This window comes from Pavona decussata, unplaced genomic scaffold (assembly GCF_977016875.1).
Source record: "Pavona decussata unplaced genomic scaffold, jaPavDecu1.1 SCAFFOLD_61, whole genome shotgun sequence".
In the NCBI taxonomy this organism is placed as follows: domain Eukaryota; kingdom Metazoa; phylum Cnidaria; class Anthozoa; order Scleractinia; family Agariciidae; genus Pavona; species Pavona decussata.
In genome coordinates, this window is record NW_028145482.1 from 2,283,412 (window position 1) to 2,302,493 (window position 19,082).

General features: G+C 37.4%; 2 protein-coding genes across 2 annotated transcripts; one reads left to right on the forward strand and one right to left on the reverse strand.

The window, feature by feature from the left end:
- Window positions 1-177: 177 nt before the first annotated feature.
- LOC146479048 (folylpolyglutamate synthase, mitochondrial-like) lies at window positions 178-15,161 on the forward strand. Its single transcript, XM_085111311.1, has 17 exons — window positions 178-334; window positions 541-672; window positions 2,209-2,262; window positions 2,966-3,030; window positions 3,459-3,576; window positions 4,444-4,509; window positions 4,843-4,904; window positions 5,647-5,749; window positions 6,620-6,697; window positions 6,925-6,976; window positions 7,842-7,946; window positions 8,133-8,273; window positions 11,200-11,297; window positions 11,638-11,690; window positions 11,956-12,031; window positions 12,218-12,287; window positions 12,649-15,161. Exons 1-17 carry the CDS (start codon window positions 245-247, stop codon window positions 13,023-13,025), a joined length of 1,740 nt encoding a protein of 579 aa, XP_084967437.1. The 5' UTR covers window positions 178-244; the 3' UTR covers window positions 13,026-15,161.
- Window positions 15,162-15,320: 159 nt separating this feature from the next.
- Window positions 15,321-18,906, reverse strand: LOC146479049 (uncharacterized). The gene is made up of 3 exons (XM_085111316.1): window positions 18,397-18,906; window positions 16,260-16,547; window positions 15,321-15,722 (listed from the first exon to the last, which is right to left on the reverse strand). The coding sequence occupies exons 1-3, from the start codon at window positions 18,674-18,676 to the stop codon at window positions 15,619-15,621; spliced, it is 672 nt and encodes a 223-aa protein (XP_084967442.1). The 5' UTR covers window positions 18,677-18,906; the 3' UTR covers window positions 15,321-15,618.
- Window positions 18,907-19,082: the final 176 nt, after the last annotated feature.

The window sequence follows — 19,082 nt, forward strand, 5'->3', positions numbered from 1 at the left end:
AAAAATACTCCGCTGTAGAACATTTTATGGCATCATTTTATGGTCTTTAAGAGTATAAACCATACAAAACTGCCGTCGATTTGTTGAAGTTGCGATCTTCTTTTTACATCGCCTTTGAACTTCTCCACGCCATCCACGCCCAACAATTCGCCCAACACTGTTACTCAGTAGTACCAGTCTCCCTCTCTTGCGTAACATGTGAACACGTGAAGAGCAAGCCCAGTTGAAGTTTGTTTTGTGTTGGATGGTGACCATTTTGAAATTCATGGTTTCTCGTCGATTTACTTGTCTGGTTCAAGGATCGGCAGAAATCATGCAACAGAGAAGTTATGAGGTACGAGAAAGCTTGATTTCTCAGGTTATTTTGGTTGGTGTTTGGAAAGCAGTGAAGATTGAGTTTAATTATTGTGCAAATGGCGGAGTCTAATAATGCGATGCTTCGTAATCCCTTGGACCTTACTTGTTAAACGGTGACCTTACTTAACTTGTCTTGATTGCACATGGTTATTATTATTATTATTATTTACATATTTTTTGTAGGATGCAGTGAAGAAGCTGAACTCTCTTCAAACTAATGCTCAAGTCTTGGAGCAAATTCGCCGCAGCAGAGGCCGGCTTGCACAGAACAACTTGCCAGAAATGCGATGTTTCACAGAACGAGCTGGAGTGAATGTTAGCAGTTTCAAATCTAATTGCTCTACTCTTTAAATTGGCCAAGTCAAATTGGCGTGAAGTTTGTGTTGTTTCTTTGACTTTTTGTCAAAGTAGCCCAGGCAATTATCGCTAAATAAGAGTCTAATAAGGACATGTTTTCATGTTTTTGTTTTCTTGCATTTCACGTGACGTTATTTTACGTTCTTGGCGTGACATAAGGTTGGACCATATGTTATTCATTGTTTACAAAACTGCCGCCTGTTGCTCTGCTAAAATACTTGATGCTTATTTTTCTCGTTTTTTGTGAGAAATACATCGGCGGTGTTCATTGAAAATTTAATCAAATCCTACACCGGAGAGTCTTTCATGCAGCTTGTTGTGGAAGAGGCAGCCCTAGAAAGTTTCCACACGTGTCGTGGCAAATCAAGCGAAGAGGAAATTGGCATGAACAGGATTGGAATGCTCTTAAATTAACACAGATAACTGCACTGTCACTGAACCAAAAAGCCATTGGGAGCTAGGCTCAGTTATGGGTTCAATTTACAGCCATGGGCTGGTGAACAGTATGTCTCTTGTGAAAGACATGAGATGTTATATTTTTAGCCTGGTGAATAAACAAAACATCACATTTCTTTTACATATACCACTCATCAACATTCAATTCCTAGCAATATGCAGTTTGTTTGTTACATGGAACTTAGTTTAGTGGCCTATCTCTCACCATTCTCCCATAGTTCTGTGGTAGAGCATCTGAACTAGCGATAAAAATATTGGAAGGTCTTCGGTTTGACTCCTGTTGGGAGAACTTGGATTTCCTTTTCCTTAGTATGCCTGTGTCACTGACTGAAAAATTCATCTATCAGTATATCTCTTGTTTTGCAACTGTTTCGTTAAAAGTAGCCTGCAGTCCTGCAGAAAAATAATCCCTTGAAAATTGTTTTGTTGACTTTCTGGAATTTTAAAATAAAAACACTTTTCAAATTTGAACAGTTAGTTGCTGCAACACTTGAAAAATCATAACTTCATAAATAACATTTCTGCAAAAAGTTTTTAAGGCTGGTTTCCATATGATCGCGGATCGCAGATCGCAGATTGCAATAAGGTCTGCGATCGTGATCGCAGACGATCGAGGAAGATAGAACCATGTTCTATTTAAAGGCTGGTTTCCATATAATCGCAGATCGCAATAAGCGATCGTCTGCGATCATATGGAAACTACTTCTGTGATCGTCTGCGATCCTGCAATCGTGATCGCAGACGATCGCAGAAGATAGAACCATGTTCTATCTCCTGCGATCATATGCGATTGTTTGCGATCTGCGATCATATGGAAACCAGCCTTTAGATAGAACATGGTTCTATCTTCTGCGATCGTCTGCGATCACGATCGCAGAATCGCAGACGATCGCAGAAGTAGTTTCCATATGATCGCAGACGATCGCAGACCTTATTGCTATCTGCGATCCGCGATCATATGGAAACCAGCCTTTATATATATAACAAATTCATATCTAATAAAAGGAACTAAAGAATTCATGATTTTGTTGATTTTAGATGGAGGATCTGGATAAACTGTCCATCATCCATATCAGTGGCACGAAAGGAAAGGTACATCTTCTTTGATGTCGATGACATCCATGACCAGATTCATGAATGAGATGATATAGCTTGGAGTTATGTTCATCACTAGACAGGGAAAGCTGACCTCGCCTCTGTACACTGTTTACTCCCAGTTTTCACTTTGTCATTGATGGCATTCATCCCCTTCATGTTTTTAATGTTAAACATTGCCAAATAAAAAAAAAAATCCTATTCCTCCCATTTTCCACCAAAAATGCCATTTATGCCAATTCTCCCATCCCCTTTCCTGATTGCCTCCCCCACTATTCTCAAAGTTTGAACCCAATTCAACATTGTTTCATTTTCACTCATAAAGTTTTGTTCCCAAGAAATTCATGCTGTTGTCATGGAAGGGTTTTTTTGATTTGCTCCCCACCCCTTTGGAAATTGCAAATTACTACGTTTGTACTGCATCAGACTAAGTTTTAAAACTTTGGCTTGTGTATTTATTTATAAATTTACATTTTCTGCAACCACACATTGTTACACCTGGCAAGATAAACTGATGGTAAACTATGACTAACAACATCAAAAGGATGACAATCAATACTGCAAATCAACGACTTGTCATCAATAGTTCATTTTAATTATTGCCACTGATATGTATCGCTTTCTTTCTGTTTGTGGAAAAAAATTGGAAAATGCAAGAAAGCGAAGCAAGGTTAATGTTATTTTTAATGATATATTTTAGGGCTCAACCTGTGCTTTCTGTGAAAGCATACTACGTCATAAGGGCTTCAAGACTGGATTTTATAGGTAGGAAGTTGTAGATCTGCAATTAACTATAATAGCTAATATAATATGATGTGATATGATGGTCAACATGGAGAGCTTTTTAGGACGGTGTCTCCTTTTGCAACTGCACATATATTCTGCACATCTCGGGATGGTCTAGGAACCTCTCATTTCTTAAGGGAGACACCTGTTGGTGTGGTACCAATCTCTCAACTGAGTCTGAGTTTGAGTCTGGCAGCAGTACTCTTCAAGATTTTGTGTGAGCCCTAAGTTTCTGACTGGAGCATTGGAATATATATTGTCCCATAATTTTCCCATTTTTGAGCACTAACAGCAATAATGGTCTTTTCTCTAATATACATATTACTTTATTTCAAACTGAGTTGTAATTATTAGTTTTGGTGTCTTCACCATATTCCAGACCATAAAAACTCTCTTGTGCCTTTTAGCTCACCACATTTAATGGAAGTCAGAGAGAGAATCAGAATCAATGGCAAACCATTACCCAGGGACAAGTTTGCAAAATACTTTTTTGACTGCTGGGATAACCTGTATAATAATGGTGATGTAAGTGAAGAAAGAACTTTAGAATAATAATGTTACTGCTGCTGAGAGCAAGTGTAATTTAGTGCTACAGTCTTCCATTAGAGAGTTCTTGGTTACATAAAATCTGTCATCTGGTTACATAAATTGGTTTATATAGCCAGCTTCATTTTTCAAATTCCTTGTTATAACTTGCTATATTATATGCGCGGTGTCATTGGCAGGCCGTATTTCACTGTATGACCCACTAAACTTCAGCTAGTTTCCTTTCCCATGTGCCCGATTAACCTCAGAGATATAATAAATATCTTACTAACCTCATTTTCTTAGTCCGTACTGTAAGTTACAGATCCTTGTTTTTCTCGTTGATTTTTAAATCAACAGGAAAAAACTTGGTCCATAACTTACAGTACGGACCTTGAACTTGGTTAGTAAGAGGTATTTATTACTGGCCGCTAATTTCCCACATGGGAGGGGATGGTGCTCTAATGGTAAGCATGTTGGATTCCACATGGTGAACTGTCAAAATCTGACCATGTGCGGTCAAAGGTTTCCAAAAGATTTTCCATTTAGGCTCTAGTGCCAACACATATGATGGCTCAAGATTAGAAAATACAGTACATGGAATAAACTCTGCAAAGCAAAATTACTATTCACAGCAAATCAAATGCTTGGTTTTCTTTTCATGGATGATCAATGAGAAAAATCATGATTCGTAGCCTCGCTAGAAGAAAATAATGTCATTTCGCATTTCACATGTAAAAGTAAAACCTTAAAACTTTCATGAATCACGGAAATTCCCTTATTTGCTTCCTTCGTGAAACTGCATGCATTACTTAAAGTACCTGACATGTACTAACTGGCTGCAACTAACCTTGCCTAATACTGTAGGGTGTCATGCCAGCATACTTCAGATTCTTGACGTTGATGTCATTTCATGTGTTTCTACAGGAAAAGGTCAGTAATAAACTTTGCTGATTTGTGCTTAAAAGTAGACAGCTGCCGGCAAAACTCACAACTTCATAAATATCTCTGGTGGCTTCTATGCTGGGCATTTCTTTGGATGGCATAGCATTCCTTGTATGCCTAGCAGGTTACTTTCAAAAGGCAGCCATTTACTTTTGAATTTTCTGACAAACACATGTTACCAAAGCTCACTTTTACTTTCAATGTTATTAGTAATGTACTTAGCAGTTTCACTGTAATAAAGATACGTGTATTAGCATAGGTGACAAGGAACCTTGTCATGCTCAAAAATTTGATTTCAGCTCATATTTTTGCTTTATAAAGGTCGACGTTGTCATTCTGGAAGTGGGAATTGGAGGTGCTTATGACTCTACAAATATTATCAGGTACAATATCTTAAATAAATAACTTGCATTAGCATTACATTTGATTCATAATGAAATTTGAGACCTGTGTCACTGTATGATTCTCTGGCATTTAAGGAACCAATCAAATGTGTTGTTGTCTCATTCTTATCCTGATCAATAATACAGTTATTTATTTAGTGACTTTTATAGTCACTGTGGTATCTCAATCTGGGCAGTTCCAGTTCTTAACACTGAATCTGTTTCAATTAAAACTATGTTGAATCTGATCTAAAAAACTGTAAAATTTTAGATCAGATTCAAAATAAAACAAACAAAAAGGTTTATTTGTTTTCAGGAGCGAAGATTTATGTTGAAAATACAAGCTTTCGATTCCCTCTTGGAATCTTTTTCAAGTGGTGGAGGACGTTTTGTCATATAATTAAGTTGGTAAAATATCACATGACAAAACGTCCCAGTAGATTGCCGGGAGCTTGTATCCAATGTCGCGATTCAATGTTGGAGCCTAGCAATGAATTTCAATAGCCTCTCTAATTCTTCTTTTTCTCTAACAGATTCAAAATAGTTTTAATTGAAACATGTTCAACACTGATTGCCCAAATGACATCTTCAAACTGAATCTGTTGTTTACAATAATTATAGGAATTGAAGGTCACGTGCAAAAAAAAAACCCTTTAATCTGAGCTAAAACAACAAAGAGTGATCTAAAATGCACTGTAGGTTGATTATATCCACTGAACGCTTCAATAAATATTGTATTAAGGAAACCTGTCGTTTGTGGAGTAACATCTCTTGGTATGGACCATGTCAGCACACTGGGAGGGACATTGGAGAAGATTGCTTGGCAGAAGGCTGGGATTTTCAAGGTAAATGTGTTTTTTTATTTCTCTATGGGACATTTGTGCTGCCTACCTCAAAATGTCCTTGCTTTTACTTTTGGAGAACATTCTCTACTAACAATAATTATAGGCCTCATTTTTCAAACCAACAAGATCTATTTGACAGTATGTCTTGTTGGTGGTCAGACGTGAGGAACATTAAAAGGATGGCTGCGTTCAACACTTGTACTGTGTAGTGATGATAGATTAAATATTTATTGTCTTTCTGTACAAGCCACCAACAGTTATCCACTTTTATAATCTTCCACAAAGAAACACCTCACATGTTGCTGTTATAAGTACTGATTGGTAGGATAAGCCAGATTTTGGAGAATGATTAGGATCCAAAAGCTGTTTATTACACCAAAGAAGTAAATGGTGGATGTACAAGTAATTATATGTTCTCATCACACAGGGTCTTTATTTAATTACTAAGTGCCCTACTTAGCTTTTGTGCTTGAACTAGTTCAGTTACAATATAATTTGTGAGAGTTACTCTTTCAACATTTAAATACTGTTTTGGATTATCATGGCATCTTTGTTTTGTGATGATGTTGTAGTTTCATTTCATGAAACGTACCTTCCAATAATGTTTTCTTTGGAACCCATTAGTTCATCTCCAGAAGTAAAAGGGGGAAATTGTGCACAAGTCACTATTGGACATGTTGAGAGCTGCATCTTTTCATGCTGTCTTCAGTTGAAAAATTTTATTATTTCCATGATGTGGGATAATTTTTAAAATATTGTTTTCTTGTCATTGATCAATTAAAACTCCTGCTGACAAAGTTTAGGAGAAACTGATCAACTGCTATGCAGTTAATTATTTCATTTATAACACTGTTACAATTTTCTTTACAGCCTGGCATACCAGCCTTTACAGTGCCACAACCAGAAAATGCTATGGCTGTTGTGGCTGACAGAGCACAAGAAATCAAGGTTTTTTATTTTTATTTTCAATTGGTTACTGCATGTAGTAGATATTAATAGTAAGTTATTTTATTTCTAATTAAACTTATCAAGTTTTAAGTTTCAAGTTCAAGTTTATTCAAAAATGTTTAACATAAAATTCAAAGACAACACTAACCCGCAAGTAGCCAGAGCTAATCTAGGCGGGTATCAAGATGGCAAAAAGTGAAATGAATTAGCATTGTTCTTTTTTGCAGGCTCCACTTCATGTTGTTCCGTCTTTAGAGCAGTACCCAGGAAAACTACCAGGTGTCATTGTCAAACCATTGATTATTTTTAATGATAATTTTGCGGAGGCTTGTGGAAGTCTCCTAAGTGATAATTTTGGGTCAATTTTTTATTTTGAGCAAAGCACCTACATTGTTCATAAATATGGTTTTCAATTTGCCTAAAGAACATTGCCCTGGTGTTTTCTCAACGGTTTTTTGTTTTGTTTTTGAGAAAAACAAGATCAATTTATTGAACCAGTACACAATAAATTAAGGTGTAAAATTTTATATATGGAAACTTGGGTGCAGGGCCATTTAAAGTCACTCTATTGAACAAATGGTAAATGGTTCAGCACGCACTCTTGGGTAATGGATGATTGCAGGAAGTTGCTCAGCATGACAGAAGAATAAGATTTACTCAAGGCATAGCCAAGAGTAACTCTAGCTTCTTGAGTGATTAGGAAACCTCCCAATTGCATCCATTACTCAATGGTGCACACAAGCTGTAACATGCCATTATTTTATTTTATTTTATTTTATTTTATTTTATTTTATTTTATTTTATTAGATAATCTAAACAGAGAAATAGAATTTGTTATTAGTCCAGTAACTATATAATGTATCAGAGACAAATGAAAAACATTTTTAGGATTAATCCTGTTATTATCTATCTGCAAGTCTACTGTAGGACAGTTTTGGTTGCTTAAATTTGAATGTAATTATTTGTCAAAACATTGGAAAACTCCAAAACTAAACCAGAATTAAATTCTTACAAAAATTAATGTGTAGTGGCCAGAGCATGTGCTATTTAAACTTATGCAGCATGCACCAGTGGGCAAATGGTAAATATGTTGTCATGTGTTGTTTTAAACCCATTTTTAAGTTTTTTGTTTTGTTGTGCATAGATCTTGGCCTGGAAGGGGAGCACCAATACTTGAATGCATCACTGGCACTTCAGCTGTGTACAACATGGTTACACAACTCACAAGATAAAGACAGCTCTGTAACAGGTCTCTTTATTTAATATTTGCTTGTTGATTTGCCCATAGATGCTTCTATTTTTTTGTTGCATTAATTCACTTGCTTAAATCTGTCTATTTTGATCTGTCATACTTTTGCCTTAATTTGAGAAATATTCAAATAAAATTACAGGCTGTAACTCAAATGTCATTTATTTTAAATATATCTGGTCACAGCCGTACAAGAAGAGTCGTCAACAAACACAACACAATCATCAACAGAAGAACACTGCTCAGATGTAGAGCCTTCAACCAAAAAGGCCAAACTTGATGTTCCTGTAGCTAAAACGTTTGAAGTGCCAGACTCCTTGAGAATTGGTAAGAATTTACAGTATTCTTCCTACCAAAAAGGAGGATACCCTTTTTTTTAGTAACAGACAGTGCCTTTAGTTAACTGGTTCAGGTTCATACTGACTGAGCATCCAAGACCAACAGCATGTGGTACTCTTGCTTTAAGAGGCAGACCCAGAACCACATGGATTAATCATGTCAAAGATCAGCTCACTAACAGAAAAGCATCAGCATGACAAAAGCAATGGTGCTCATGGCAGAAGTGCAATTTTATGAACAAGGAGAGTAATGAGACTGGGCACTTTCCATTACTGTTTCCTTTCATGTTTGCTTTCAATTCTTCGATCTGTTGTTTATGTTGCAACAATGAGAAGAGAAGTCAATCAAATTTAGACCTTGAGGTTGTCAGACACATCATCTTTTAGCATTGCTGGGAGGGTTTCTGTTTAAAATTCAAAATGCCTTTTCAGTATTGGCATTAAATGTCTCATCTTTGGGGCAGCACTGGTTGTACAATGACAGTGCTCTTGAATTTTTTGTTTGCATTATTGGTTGGTCATCGGGGATGTCTTCTATTGCTTTGCTTAACATTTTGTGCTGTTGTTGATCAGTGTCTTTTATCCGAGTTTGATACTTGTACTAGATCAAAAGAATAATGCCAAATGGATAAAAATCAAAGTGACACAACAAAAAACAAAACATTTTCAAATTGCCAAATCATGAACCCAATATCAATTTGTCCCAAACAACAGGATGGGATTTTTGTCAAACCCCTTGTAACTTGCATGTATTGTAAGACCATGCACTCTGACAACTGGCAGTCTAAACAACCAGAGCTTGTGAAATGTAGTTTCTGCTGCCTAAAGCAATAATATTAGAGAAGTATCATTCCATGGCCCTGGCATGAATGCGGTCATTCTATCATTTGGAACCGGGGGTTTTGGTGGCTGCATGACACTTGATGAAACATGTGAACAATTAACTTTAATTGGATTGAAAAACATTTTAAGAGAATTCCAAAATATTTCACAACATGAAAGTGTATCTCTTTTTGGATGTGTTTACAATTGAAGCTGCACAACTTGGTTAGGATGTTAGGGCATGGTTAAGGAATTGAAGGGCTGGGAGCATAACCGACCTATGTCGAATTTCAGCCCGTTTTTCGATGTAGCTCGGATTTGTCCAAACTTTTGCATGTTTACTGCAATTCGATTGAAAACCATTGTCCAGTATTTTTTCACGCCGCTTTGTGTTTCGTATTAATGCCATTGAGAAATTTTACCATCTTGTAAAGATATATCGGTAACATTATAGACACTGGATGACCAAAAGGACAATGCACTGAGGATTAAATACTTGTATTCAATATACACTCGTTGTCTTTGAAACACGGCACACGAAAGCGGTGTTTTTCGCGGGAGCAACGAAAAGAATGCTGTCACGCTTTTAGTTGATTCTGTTACAAACTACTACGTACGTGACAGGAATGTCTCAAATGTAAACAGTTACATTCTCCAAGAGAAAATGTGTCCATTTCCTGGCGTAAAATCCAGCTTTGTCCCGTTTGTCGACATATCACTCTTGATAACGCAAAATACTAGCATTCTACACGATTAACAGGAAGACATGTAGCCATTTCAACGATTAACAACGATTAACGGCAGTTCTATTAGAAAGGTAAAGACTATCTATTCTTTTTACCACCAGTCGGTGTTAACCGTTGAAAATCTATGTTAATCGTACTTTTATTGAATCATTGCCTTGAAATTGTCAAGTTAATCGTTACATACCGAATTTCAAGCCTGGCAAACCACAACTAAGGCTTGCAAAACACCTTGTATATGGCGGGATTTGTCTCTGATGCTCCCGCGGGATTTGATAATCGAATGGAAAAATTCGCCACGGCACAGTCATCACTACCAAGGAGGGATTCTTTGGACAACATTTCCACCAGTTCCTGTGAACTGCATTCCTCAATTTCGTAACTTTTCAAAAGATCCATAGATGTCGTGCGTTTACAAACTTCACCAAACAAAAGCGAAAGCAACTAGCCAGTACGATACGCAAGTTGTTTATCCCGACTGCCTTGATCTATTTTGGGCTTGTTACAACCCGCAAAAGCAAACCATGATATCATCTCAAACGTTACTTATAGCAACAACAACTGGTGCGACTAAACACGGCTCGTGGACGGTGGAAACTTTTAGCCTACCGATAATTTGGAAAACGAGACTGACGTGGACAAAACCTATACAAAAATTTGCCTTCCAAGCGCGTTCACTTGTAGAAAAGCAAACTACCAAATCCCCCTCCCCCCCCCCCCCTGACTCAATGTTGTCTTTTGGGTCACGAACAGTTTCCTGGCAAGCATCGCTTCCCACATCAACATTGCATAAGGGGGAGGGGGGGGAGGGAGAAGTAACTGTGGTAGAATTATGAAGGGAGAAACATTAAGTGAGTGGTTTTTTGGCTGTCTGTGTTCAGTTGTGATTGCATAGGGGGAGGGGGTGGGAGGGAGAAGTAAGGAAGTGGTTTTTGTTCTGTTCGTGTTTGGTTTTCTCAAGGAGTTTTGTCCACGATTATAAAACCGCGAAATGTTTTCCAAACCAGGGAGAGCCAAAATTCGGACAAATCCGTGCGAAACCGAAAGCCGCGCTAAAATTCGACATAAGTCGGTTATGCTCTCAGACCTTCATATGAGCTATTCCCTACGGGGTTGACCAAATGAATATATAAATATAATATTCATATATTCAATAATTATGAGCTATTCCCTACGGGGTTGACCAAATGAATATATAAATATAATATTCATATATTCAATATTGTTGTACAGTGCTATAATAAACCTGACATGATATTTGAATAAATCATCTATCACCTATTTGAAGACAACAATCAGGCCATCCCCTAGCTTGATAATTATTTAATATTCCTTTTTATTTTTCATAAGGCTTAAAACATACCAGATGGTGTGGACGAAATCAGGTCATCATGAGACCACAGGTGACTTTCTACCTCGATGGTGCACACACCCCAAAGAGCATGGAGGTATGTCTCAGGGGAGAAAATGGAAAACACATGGACAATGTTTACACATCCCTCACCTGGAGTTTTAGAGAAACCCAGAAATCTTTGAACCATTAAGCCACAAGTACCCTAGTTGACAAATTATGGTACTCTTGAGTCATCATTAAAGTTACAAGTTTCATCACTAAAGTTACAACAGCAGACTATGCATTATTATTTTTTTCAAATCTTTTTTTTTTTTTTTTTTTTTTTTTTTTTTTTCTGCACTGGTCACATGAGCCCATTTAAAATCTGCTCGAATTTTCTTAATGATGTTTTGTGCTAAAGAATGAACTGTAACAAGAATAATTTTTGTTTCCAGGCCTGTGCAAAGTGGTTTAAAAAGAGAGCAGACGAGGAAAAAAGAAAAGAAAGGTAATGTCAGCAAGGGGTTAACTATCTAGTGGCTAATCGGCATGAAAAATTAAGCTTGGAATTTATGACATGCTTATGACTTAATAACAAACTACTAGACCTTGATAGGCAATTGGAACAAATGTGACATCCTCACCCATTGGTTAATTAGTGTCTTATGGTATTAAGTAACTTAAGATCTGTATTTTTAGGAAGATTGAATGAAGACATTTTACTTATTATTTATTTATTTATTTATTTATCTTTTTTTTCCGGCTATTAACAGTGGAAGTGTTGCTAGAGTGTTGCTCTTTAATCTGACGGGTGATCGTGATCCTCACAACCTTCTTAGACCAGCCATGGTATGTAGTACTACACAACTTCACATTGTACCCACTCATGTACAGTCACATTGAAGACCAACTAATTTATTTGGTTCAAATACATTTAAGTCGGCTATGTATTGATAATATTCTTGGTGTTAAATAAATATGAAAATTTAGTTTTATTCTTTATTGCCTGTTTATGGTATTTATCTTATATTTCAGAAATGTAACTTTGACCATGCAATTTTCTCACCCAATACTGCCAATCTGGACCCAAAGAGCAGCGATGCAGGTATTTTTTTTTTACTTTTTGTTCAAGAAACTTGGAATGCATGAGCACATTTAAACCCACTCACTCCACATTTTACCACACTTCAGTGCAAAAAGGGGCCCTTACTTCTCTTCCACACCAAAACATCTAATTAGAGATTTATTATCCAACTTAAGTTTTTCTGATAAGTAGCAAAGAAAACTGAGGAAAAACTGAAACAACATGAGTGCATGTATTTTAAAGAAAACTGAGTTTTTGCTATATCAAACCAGTTTTTCACTGTACAAGTAACTACATGTAACTGCACCAGTATTGCATCATATTTGTACTCATGAGTTGGATAATAAAAGCAAGTTATTTTATGGTATCGTTTCTTTTACAGATTTGAGCAATTTCACGGTAACTCGGGACAGCCAGCTGCGTTGGTGTGTGGAAAATCAACGTGTTTGGATGGCGTTAAGGGGAGCAGGATTTCAAGCTCATGAAGACCAATCTAGTGGCTGTACAGACACTGAACACATCATACAAAATGGACATGATGATGGACCATATTCCACAATATTTCCCTGTGTGTCTCAAGCAATCCGTTGGCTGTTAGCAGGCAGGGAACCCATCATACCTCCACTTTCTCCTGGCGGTTTTCCATTACCTGATTTCATTTCACAGGCAACAAGAATCCAGGTTCTAATAAGTGGCAGTTTGCACCTGGTAGGCACAGCAATGAAGGTCCTAGGACCTGAAATTGTTGGAGATGTGTAGATGGAAATGCTGGCATGCTAGAATGTATCTGGTATGCTAGGAAAGGAGAAAATATTGAGTCGCTGCATTTAGTGGCTGTTATAGAAGTCCAGAGCACTACACAAGCAGTCTGTCATGGCTGAATCTATTAGCAGTCCACATACCAGACTGTCATTATCATCATCATCGTCATCATTGTCATCAGTCTTGCAATGCGCAACATTCTCCTGACTAACTCGAAATATCTCGTTCTACTTAACTGGCAAAACTACTGTGGTAAAGTCACTTGACGTGTGTAGAACATGTGGTCCAATCTGCAATATAATAAATTTACATAGAGTTACTGTATTTTATTTCACAATATTGTTTGAGGTAACTTGACAAGATCATCCTGTGGTTTGTCTTTGAAGGCCAGAATTCAGATTTATCCAATTACCATTATTGTACATAACAATGGGTGTATGTTTATTGTACTCAACAAATTTGGTCGATTGAAAAAGATGAAGGAAGAAATCCAATGAAAGTGGAATTATTATAAATAGGTCACTAGAGACTGTTGAAAATATGTTTTAGTAGGTATGTAAAAATTAATGTAAAAGTTATTTCATTCATAAGCATACAAAGAATACATATATACACCATTGCTTTATTAATCTTCATCAATGCGTAAGAATAACGCGAATCCACTGCTATTACCAAACACATTCCACTTTAGATGGCTGACATATTAGGCAGCACCTTTGATCTTGGGCAATTGTTTTTATACCATTTTTAAGTTCCCCAAACTTTCACCAATGTTTTTCTCAGCACAGTGAGAACAGGAAAAGAAACAAGAATGATGTACATTATTCAGTAATGACACAGGCCATGGGCCTTAGCTTCTACGATTCTCCTGTAGCTCAGTGGTAGAGCATCCAAACTAGTAATCGGAAGGTCTTAGGTTCGACTCCTGATAGGAGCACTCGGAATTTCATTTTCCGAGTTTGCCTGTGTCATTACTGAATAATGCATCATTCTCATTTGTTCACCAGGCTTAAAATATTACATCACATTTCCTTTCGTTAGGAAAAGAAACGGTTTTTTTCTTTTAAGTTTCTATTTTGTTGCCCTGGAGTCGTTTGAAGTGGTTTGTAGCTAATCAGATTGACTGGTTAAGTATTTATTTCCCTTGAAGCCACAGTATAAGAAATACAAAAGAGATTTGGTATATGGACTTGTGTTAAGGATTTCTAAAAATACTAATTGAATGAATGATTTGCTCTTGGAAAGATTGTTCTAATGACCTTTAAGACCAAATAATTAACTTAATAGTCTGAAAAGCCAAGAAAAAGCCAACACGTTGCTAATAATTTTTTTACCTGGAGATCTTCAATATTGTACAGTTAAGTTAGCATGCATAGAAAATTGCAAATTCTTGTATTGTAAAGTACTGCTTCTGTAGTTAAGTGAACATTGAAAATTCAAGAGCTCTGCTAATGATGAAGTTTCAATATAATTAAAAAGGCTACAAGTGCTTCCTCCATTAAAAAGGCTACAAGTGGTCCCTCCTTCCATTCAGGAAAACTTGATTGAGAAGATGGGAGCACACCGCAAGGAGACGGGACTAGTGTTGCATATCCTTGTTGCAGGCAGGAGGCTGTGGTGCTAAATGTATGGAGGTAGTGGTGATAGTCTAGGAAATCATTGGAGTATCTTGATTATAACTGTTTACATGCATATGGCCTGGGGAGTGGGGCGAGGCTTATATTCTGGGGGCTGGAGAAGAGGGATAATTTGAAGCTTTTAGCTGACTTGACTAGATAAAGAAACTTCCCTTTAATGCAGGGTTTTCATGACAACAAGACTAATATTAACAATGTGAAATAAATAGAATTTAATCAAACTTTGTCCAGCCAGGGCTGCTAAACATTATTCAAGACCTAGAACAACCTAAAACATCATTGATAAACTTGCCAGCAAGCGACAATCAGTGCCAACTATAAAGTAATGAATTTAGCCAAAGTTACAAACTCAGCTGAACATTATTAAGTCTCATTGAATGTTTTCATTGTAAAATGGTAATAATAGAAATATATTTTAACGGACCAGCCATGTCAAAGTTTTGCATACATTTAGTAATAAAGAATTGACAAAATGTCTTCAATATATTTAACACAACTAGCTTGTTCTTTATAACGCTTGGAATATTTTCAAGTAACTACATTTCATCAACCCAGTGCCTTTACCAAAAGGAATGCTGAAATAGAGCAAACTTGAAGGGAAAAAAAAAAAAAACAGCCAAAATCTGTAATAGCCCATTTTACATGTACAGTGTGTGCTTGGTAACATGTCCTTTGAGTTGAAACAAGGTTAGAGTTGACTTTGTTTTTAACACAAACCCCATTTCTCTTTTATATATAAATACAAAGTAGTTAGCATGAGAGCTTGATTTTCATATGGAAAGCAGCGAGGTTTGTATCAAAAGAAAAGTCAACTCCAGCCTCGCTTTCACTCAAAGGCCAGGTCACTAAGCACAACGGTAAAATGAGCTATTGAGGTCCTACTCCACTTGATAGTTTGTTCTTGTTTGAAGTCAAATTTACTGATGGACTACTAGGCAGAGAATCTATCAATTTCAGAATTGCTTGTTGGTTATGTTCTGTTTTGAAAGAGATACCAGTGCTTGAGCCGCTGCTCGGTCAGCACTCCACGGCTGAATGTACTCAGTGGCCGGGACACCTGTTCAAAGAAAGAACAACGTATAAAAGTTACTGTAACTTTAGAGGTCGTTCGATCTTACTATGTGACCTGGGAAATTCAAAATGGCAGCTCGATATTGAGGGTACAGGAGCGGTTAAATGGGAACTGGGATTTCCCCTTTTTTCATTAGGAAAGTGGGATTTGACGCACTGGAAATGGGGTTTGAACATTGAATTTGGGCACTCGGAGATCTGGAGCAAGATTTGAGCAGGAGGCTGGAATGTGAGCAAAATTTTGGGCTGGGAACTGGAAATGGGATTTGTAACCTCCCCTCCCCCCTCTTACCCCAGTACTCAGAATCCCATATATTTTGGTGTCTTCGGCTTAAGTTCATAGCTATCTTTGATAATGCCTAAGGCGTTCGCTGAAGGCAAATCCCATATAAGGTACCGTGCCGTGCTTGTTTGACGGAAGGCTTTTGGCACGTGACTTTCGAAGGTCTTTTGGTAATGAAAAAGGCACCGAGCTTTGAAATCTATACATGCTAAAACTCCTGTTTGAAGACATTATGAATACCTGGATAATAGCTGATGGATGGAGCCACCCCTCGGCAGGGAGCTAGGGTTCCATTTTGTAATAGGTCAACCAAAGTCTCCAGTGTTGACAGCAGGTCGAAGTCACGTGTCTCCAGCAATGTGTGGAGGAAGATTTGAGAGAAGTCTGGGAACAACCTGGTCAGCAGCCATGAACTTCTGGCTATTCTGTTGGGGTCGGGTAGGGATCTGTGATAAGGACGAGTGGCTGACGGTCCAGGGAGGTCTGGGGAACTCATAGGTGACAAAAATGGGCTTGAACTGGATTCATCTGAAAGAAATCACAATATGTTTTCAAGTGTTTGTTTATTTTATTTTCAAATTATAATGAATCAGTGCTTGTGAGATATTTGACTTATTGATAATTTCAGAAACCTTTTTGAGCTTCTGAGAAAATATGAAGTAAACAAGTTTTACCAAAAAAAGAGCAAGGCTGATTTTCATGGTTAGGGAAATATATTGATTCCAAAATTTTTAAAGGCACGGCCTGTCTTCTTCAGCGTGTTGCAGAAAATGACCCTGAGGCAAAAGAAGTTACAATTTAAAACAGGAGACGATGCCGTGATTTGATACCATAATACCATGAGCAAATAACTAAAGTAAAAAACTAAAAAGTTACAATTTAAAATTTTGAAAATGCAAGTCGCCAATAGGCATGACTAAAATGGCTAACATTACAACGTTGCAAACGAAAACAAACAACGCTCTACTCTGAATAAGAAATACCAGAATGTAACAAATTAAACACAGGAGCATAAAACACGGGAAAAACGTTCGGCGTGTCTCATCTCTCAGACGTGAGTCCTATTTTATATTGCCGTAGGGATTCGAGAGTTTGAACTCTGTCGATATTATTTGTTTACAATTTGTTGCTTATTGGTTCGTTAGCTACAGGTGCGTGCCGCAGATCTTCTTACAAACATAGTAACTGGTGTTTAAGTTTTCCCAACACGTACACAACACCTTGGAACTCTCTTGGCTGTACCGATGAACCATTGTCATTTCTTGGGTTCCTTTTAAAACCCCTTTTTTTATTCTGCCTTCGATATATTGATCTTGAGTAAACTGTACTCTACCGTTTGCTAAATATATCACCCAAAAATTATGGTTCATTTCAGAGGGTATCTGTTCGTGAGATTTTCGCCTCGGAAATTCGGATGTAGTTTTGAAAGAAAACCTAAAGAAAGGTTTTAACACTGAAAAGCTAATTCCTTTCGTTTTCGTAGGGGCAAATATGCCTTTAAAAATGCGAAATAAGGTACAGTAACTGACCATAAAGCCAACAACAGCCTCGTAAATTCGGGGAACAGCTCAACAGCATAAGCTTACAGTTTCCTAAAACTTTCTGCAATTGCTGTATTAGTTTATACAAATATACCCTTAAAATGCCACAAAATGATCTGAGAATACTGGAGACATTTAACATGTTTGGCTTAAGTGTTCCCGTTTGGTGCACCGCGACTTTGGCTTATAGAGCATCACTAGAATGACTGTAAGCTATCGTGGTACATTTTTCTTCCAAAGCAATGAGCCGCCTTCGAGTCGCATATTAGGGCCATTTTATATGCGGGTTAAAATAAGACGCGTCTTATTTTCTCGCGTATAAATGGCCCTATTGTGTCAGACAAGAGCTATGTTGAGTTTGCGTAACTTTTTCAAGACATATCATGGCTGGAAAAGGCTGAAAGCAAAGGAAATTGTAAATTAAAGTTGTTCCTGCGAAACCTACGAAATCATTGTTTTGAGACAGCTGGTTACAATGGTACCATGTTTCTGCATGTTTGTAAGTTTGTGCTTGTTTTCAAAAACTCGAGAGGGTTTCTGATATTATAAAAAAGGACTTTATACAGGCCATGCCACCGTTATTTTTCGAAAGCTTGTTTACATTAGCGGCGATGGCCGAAAAAATCCATGCTGCTTAATGGTAGCAATATTATATTTCTATTTCCCCCGTTTCATTTTAAGCCAGTACTGTTCGTAAAACACTTATAAACGATCTAATAATCTGAACAGTTCGGGGCTAGATTAAAAAGGTTATGGTTTGATGAGATTTCTGAAAAGATTTAAGTCAGCTAACATGATTTTAATACAACGAAAGTCGCAGTATAGAAATCACCCACCTGTTGAAGGCGTATGATTGCCTCCCTGGCCGTTCGATGATCTTGATTCAGCTTCAGTATTTTCTTCCAATACTCGATCGTCGATCCGTCTTCTTAAAGCAACTTGTGCAGCCATGATTTTTCTTCTTTCACTGATCAAAATACACTTTTGGCACTGGCAATCTTTCCACTGACAAAATTTTTTATGGCCTTTCAAAGACGTCCGGACTCCGTGATGCTTGCACCGCGCACAAAGAGGTGTCTTCTTTGGCGACATCAGCAATCCCTGCTCAAATGGCATGATTACGATTCAGATCGGAGTACACTGTGAGTAATGGAGTTGGGATATTCTGTCTTCAAGCTCTTATCAACAGCCACTGTGGCGCCTTCGTGGCGATTTCACAATGCTTCAGTCATTCACCAAAGGTCAAGGGCAGTTGCCAACATAAGAAGCGCGAAATCTACTGTTTCCCGCCCTTTCCCGCCAAATTCTGCTTCAAGCACCAAAATACTAAAGCTTTTTCGCGGATTTTTGTTGTCCACTGTACGTAGAATCAGGCTTTTATTGCAAGCTGGTGGAACGAAATCGTGATAACAACATTATCCACTCAACTTTCTCGCCTCATGAAGCAAAATTTCCGAGAAAAATAAGTTGAAGATGCGGTTCGATCATGATCACCCAACAATCAGGCGTTGTTCAGTTTTCG